At 38.6% G+C, this 6179-nt stretch overlaps 1 protein-coding gene across 1 annotated transcript in view; it reads right to left on the bottom strand.

Annotated features, from left to right (window-relative positions):
• The window catches only part of RHBG (Rh family B glycoprotein), a 37991-nt gene extending 35017 nt beyond the window's left edge, over positions 1–2974 (bottom strand). The window contains exon 1 of the mRNA XM_073567149.1: positions 2721–2974. Within this exon, the coding sequence (XP_073423250.1) occupies positions 2721–2898 (178 nt within the window). The 5' untranslated portion in view covers positions 2899–2974. The remainder of the gene's footprint in view (positions 1–2720) is intronic.
• Positions 2975–6179: the final 3205 nt, after the last annotated feature.

Here is a 6179-nt window from a genome sequence, read left to right on the forward strand (position 1 = left end):
TGATACTGTCTGCTGAGCCGTGTATCTAATCCTATCCTGTTTGATACTGTCTGCTGAGCCGTGTATCTAATCCTATCCTGTGTGATACTGTCTGCTGAGCCGTGTATCTAATCCTATCCTGTGTGATACTGTGTGCTCAGCCGTGTATCTAATCCTATCCTGTGTGATACTGTCTGCTGAGCCGTGTATCTAATCCTATCCTGTGTGATACTGTCTGCTGAGCCGTGTATATAATCCTATCCTGTGTGATAACGACTGCTGAGCTGTGTATCTAATCCTAACCTGTGTGATACTGTTTGCTGAGCCGTGTATCTAATCCTATCCTGTGTGATACTGTCTGCTGAGCTGTGTATCTAATCCTATCCTGTGTGATACTGACTGCTGAGCCGTGTATCTAATCCTATCCTGTGTGATACTGTGTGCTCAGCCGTGTATCTAATCCTATCCTGTGTGATACTGTGCTCAGCCGTGTATCTAATCCTATCCTGTGTGATACTGTCTGCATAGCCGTGTATCTAATCCTATCATGTGTGATACTGTCAGTTAAGCTTTATATGTAAGTCAGTCTGGCATGAGCTGGTCACAACCATGAAATTGTCATGTTGAGTGATGGCTTCATATGTTTCCATTCATTGACAGCAAGCAGATAGTTAAAAAATAAAACCATGAAGTATATAGAAAACCCAGATTATTTGCCTTTTTATAAAGGGTCTCACTAGTGACAGCTGCTTGATTTTGATGATAGGGATTTAGTGCCCTCTTTCCAGACATGACATGCCTATTTTCCGTTCACCGCTCACTGCCCTCGAATGAATGACAATTTCTTCTTTTTAATGTCAGGTCTGGTTTTTCAGGTTGTATCATGAAGATGGAAACTGCCTGTGAAATCTCACAAGTGTTTTCATCTCTATAGAACGTGTGGCTGACAGTCTGTCACAAACTTCTCTTTACTTTTCTTCCAGTTGAAAGATTTCCAAATCCTGGAAAGTCCTGATACCTTCAAGGTTCTTCAGCCCACCAGGGAATAAATTGTTTAGCATGTTTTAGCAAGGTACTACCAGTGGGTCATACACATAATCACTGGGCCTAAACAAGAGGGCCACTGGGGCATGGTTGCTCAAGCTGAGGACCACCAGAAAAGTGCTGCTCTACCAGAAGGCCAAAAGGGTCTAAATGCTTGACCACAGAGCCACCTGGGCATGGATGTTTACCCACAGAGCCACCAGAGAATGGCTGCTTAAACACCAGACCACCTGGGAATTGTTGCTTAACAGTAAAACTATTTAGGACCCAGCGAGCCACATGGGAATAAATGCTTAACCACTGGGCCTCCAGGAACAAGATACTTGACAGAAAGGCCATCACAGAGTGGTTAATTACACACAGGACCACTAGGTAGTGAATGAATTATTGAGAAACCATCATGAGAACATGAAATGGCCATAGGACTACCAGAAGGACTACCTACTTAACCACATGGCCACCTGGGAATAGATGCCAACCGAGAGTGGTTTCTTATCCACAAGACCTTGAGGAAGTCATTGTCAGTCACCTGGGAATGGATGCTTAACCAGAGAGCCACTAGGGAATAGTTACCTAACCATAGCGCTACCTGAGATGCTTAACCACAGGGCAACCAGGGGGTTGTTGCTTAACCTTGGAGTCACCAGATAGTGTTTGCATAACCTCAAGGACACCAGAGACTAAATGCTTGACTACAGAGTCCCATGGATATCAAGGTTAACCACAGCTCCAACAAGGACTAGACACTTGACAATAGGGCCATCACAGAGTGGTGTTTACCAAAATGTCCTCCAGATAGTGAATGCCTTACTATGGGACAATTATGGGACCGGAGGATGACCAGACAGTAGATGTAGTAGACATTATGCCAAGTGCATGTGAAATTGGGTCACTCATGATCAGGCACTATCCCATGAGATCCCTCAGGATTTGGAAACTATCCCATAAGGTTCGGCAGTGCTGAGTGGAAGTCTACGAGGTCAGGTAGGAAAGACACTATCCCATGGGGTCATTTGAGAATGGAAACTACGGTATCTTGCACGACTGGAAACTTTCCTATTGGGTCACCAACATTGGATACTATTCCATGGAGGTCTACCAGAAGTGGATGTATTTCCACCGAGTCACCCCGGACTGGAATCTCTCCCACTGGGTCACAAGGACAGGTCGCTATTGATTCGCCCCTTGGAGGTGGAGTACACAGTCCTGAGTCTACGGAGGTCCGGATGTATTGGTTCAGGGGCAATTAACTGGAAATCTAACCAGAATGGAAAATCCCACCCAATTTTCAAGGTGCACTATCAATATACGATAACTCCTTCCGTCCTTCATATTTCACATATCCTAAATAATGTAGTGTATATGATGGTGTGAGTGGTTATCATTTTAGGAAGGGGTCCCACTTCCCTCCTAAAAGTGTCTCCAAATATAATGACGTTGACAATGCGTGCTGTCACTGAAGTGGAACATTCTTGTATAAATTACAGTTTGTTACAACTGAGACTCTCTTTCAATGTATCAGCGCAGGTCAAATGTATCTAGACTGACAGATTCTCTCTTGACTCAACTCACTTCCAACAAAACCCTCAGTTCTGGTTTCCATTCAGTGACAGCAAGTGGAGTTAATATCTGCAGTGGTGAAATGACCCCTTGAAATTAAGGGTTAAGACCCCAATAAAAGAGTGATCGGTACTTACTTGGATAACGATAGTAGAAATCATTATCGTAGTCGGAGACGTTTTTGTGGTGCCAAGCGCTGGCGTCCGTTTCGTGGTCGTACCGCACGAAGATGGCGAAAAGAATGATAGTGATGGCTTCTAGGAGGAGGCAGAAGAGGGGCAGCTTGACCCTCATGTTGGTGGCATGAGTGCCCATGATGACTGTTGGTAGAGGAGCGCAGCAGAAGACGTAGAAAGTGAAATCCTATATGAGTGAGACATTTAATGTCAGAGCTGATCCCGCCCTGCACTCAGTACAAGGACTTCCCTACCTGGGAAAGGGGCACACCCTCCACCCCCTCGCCCAGACGTGTCCTAGCATATCTGACACTCCAAAGGTCTCCAAATCCCAACCCAACAGATGTGATATGGAGTCCGCAGCGCACAAAGTTCCTGAAACTACAAGAAGAGCTTAGGTGCACGGGAACATCAGCTTACACACACCACAGGCTTAGCTACAGCAGCTCACACTGTCACTCATGCTAGCATTAGATACAGCAGCTCAGCAGAGAGTATCACACATGATGGCATCAGCTTCACTTTACTTTCACTATACAACCTTTATAATAGGTGATCAACAGGATGTGAAAGTCGCGTCAGTGCGTAATGGTGTCTGCTGCATTATCTGTTACACACTTAGCAGGAAACAGATGGGTCACATATACAAACTATTATAATACTGCTCCTATGTACAAGAATATAACTACTGTAATACTGCTCCTATGTACAAGAATATAACTACTATAATACTGCTCCTATGTACAAGAATTTAACTACTGTAATACTAACCCTATGTACAAGAATATAACTACTATTATACTACTCCTATGTACAAGAATATAACTACTATAATACTGCTCCTATGTACAAGAATATAACTACTATAATACTGCCCCTATGTACAAGATATAACTACTATAATACTGCTCCTATGTACAAGAATATAACTACTATAATACTACCCCCTATGTACAAGAATATAACTACTATAATACTGCCCCCTATGTACAAGAATATAACTACTATAATACTGCTCCTATGTACAAGAATATAACTACTATAATACTGTCCCCTATGTTCAAGAATATAACTACTATAATTCTGCCCCCTATGTACAAGAATATAACTACTATAATTCTGCCCCCTATGTACAAGAATAAAACTACTATAAAACTGTTCCTATGTACAAGAATATAACTGCGATAATACTGCCCCTATGTACAAGAATATAACTACTATAATACTGCTCCTATGTACAAGAATGTAACTACTATAATACTGCTCCTATGTACAAGAATATGACTACTATAATACTGCTCCTATGTACAAGAATATAACTGCTATAATACTGCTCCTATGTACAAGAATATAACTACTATAATATTACTCCTATGTACAAGAGTATAACTACTATAATATTACTGCTATGTACAAGAGTATAACTACTATAATACTGCTCCCTATTTACAAGAATGTAACTACTATAATACTGCTCCTATGTACAAGAGTATAACTACTGTAATACTGCCCCATGTACATGAATAAAACTACTATAATACTGTTCCTATGTACAAGAATATAACTACTTTAATACTGCCCCCCATCTACAAGAATATAATACTATAATACTGCTCCTATGTACAAGAATATAACTACTATAATACTGGCCCCTATGTACAAGAGTATAACTACTATAATACTGCTCCCTATTTACAAGAATGTAACTACTATAATACTGCTCTGTACAAGAGTATGACTACTGTAATACTGCCCCATATACAAGAGTAAAACTACGATAATACTGTTCCTATGTACAAGATTATAACTACTATAATATTGCCCCTATGTACAAGAATGTAACTACTATAATACTGTCCCCTATGTACAAGAATATAACTACCATAATACTGCCCCTATGTACAAGAATATAACTACTATAATACTGCCCCTATGTACAAGAATATAACTACTATAATTCTGCCCCCTATGTACAAGAATATAACTACTATAAAACTGTTCCTATGTACAAGAATATAACTGCGATAATACTGCCCCTATGTACAAGAATATAACTACTATAATACTGCTCCTATGTACAAGAATGTAACTACTATAATACTGCTCCTATGTACAAGAATATAACTACTATAATACTGCTCCTATGTACAAGAATATGACTACTATAATACTGCTCCTATGTACAAGAATATAACTGCTATAATACTGCTCCTATGTACAAGAATATAACTACTATAATATTACTCCTATGTACAAGAGTATAACTACTATAATATTACTGCTATGTACAAGAGTATAACTACTATAATACTGCTCCCTATTTACAAGAATGTAACTACTATAATACTGCTCCTATGTACAAGAGTATAACTACTGTAATACTGCCCCATGTACATGAATAAAACTACTATAATACTGTTCCTATATACAAGAATATAACTACTTTAATACTGCCCCCCATCTACAAGAATATAATACTATAATACTGCTCCTATGTACAAGAATATAACTACTATAATACTGGCCCCTATGTACAAGAGTATAACTACTATAATACTGCTCCCTATTTACAAGAATGTAACTACTATAATACTGCTCTGTACAAGAGTATGACTACTGTAATACTGCCCCATATACAAGAGTAAAACTACGATAATACTGTTCCTATGTACAAGATTATAACTACTATAATATTGCCCCTATGTACAAGAATGTAACTACTATAATACTGTCCCCTATGTACAAGAATATAACTACCATAATACTGCCCCTATGTACAAGAATATAACTACTATAATACTGCCCCTATGTACAAGAATATAACTACTATAATACTGCCCTCTATGTACAAGGCTATAACTAGTATAATAATGCCCTCTATGTACAAGGCTATAACTACTTTAATACTGCCCCTATGTAGAAGAATATAACTACTATAATAATGCCCCTATGTACAAGAATATAACTTCTATAATACTGCCCCTATGTAGCAGAATATAACTACTATAATAATGCCCCTATGTACAAGAATATAACTACTATAATACAGCCTCCTATGTACAAGAACATAACTACTATAATACTGCCCTTATATACAAGAATGTAATTACTATAATACTGCCCCATGTACAAGAATATAGCTACTATAATACTGCCCATATATAAAAGAATATAACTTTTATAATACTGCTCCAAGTGCAAGAATATAACTACTATTTTACTGACCCTTTATAGAATAGTATAACTACTATAATACTGCCCCTATGTACAAGAATATAACTGCTGTAATACTGCTCATCTATACAAGAATATAACTACTATAATACTGCCCCAAGCACAAGAATATTACTACTATAATACTGTTCCTATGTACAAGAATATAACTACTAAAATACTGCTCCTATATACAAGAATATAACT

The sequence above is a fragment of the Dendrobates tinctorius genome, unplaced genomic scaffold, assembly GCF_039654945.1.
Source record: "Dendrobates tinctorius isolate UK_male_01 unplaced genomic scaffold, ASM3965494v1 ptg000019l, whole genome shotgun sequence".
Lineage (NCBI taxonomy): Eukaryota > Metazoa > Chordata > Amphibia > Anura > Dendrobatidae > Dendrobates > Dendrobates tinctorius.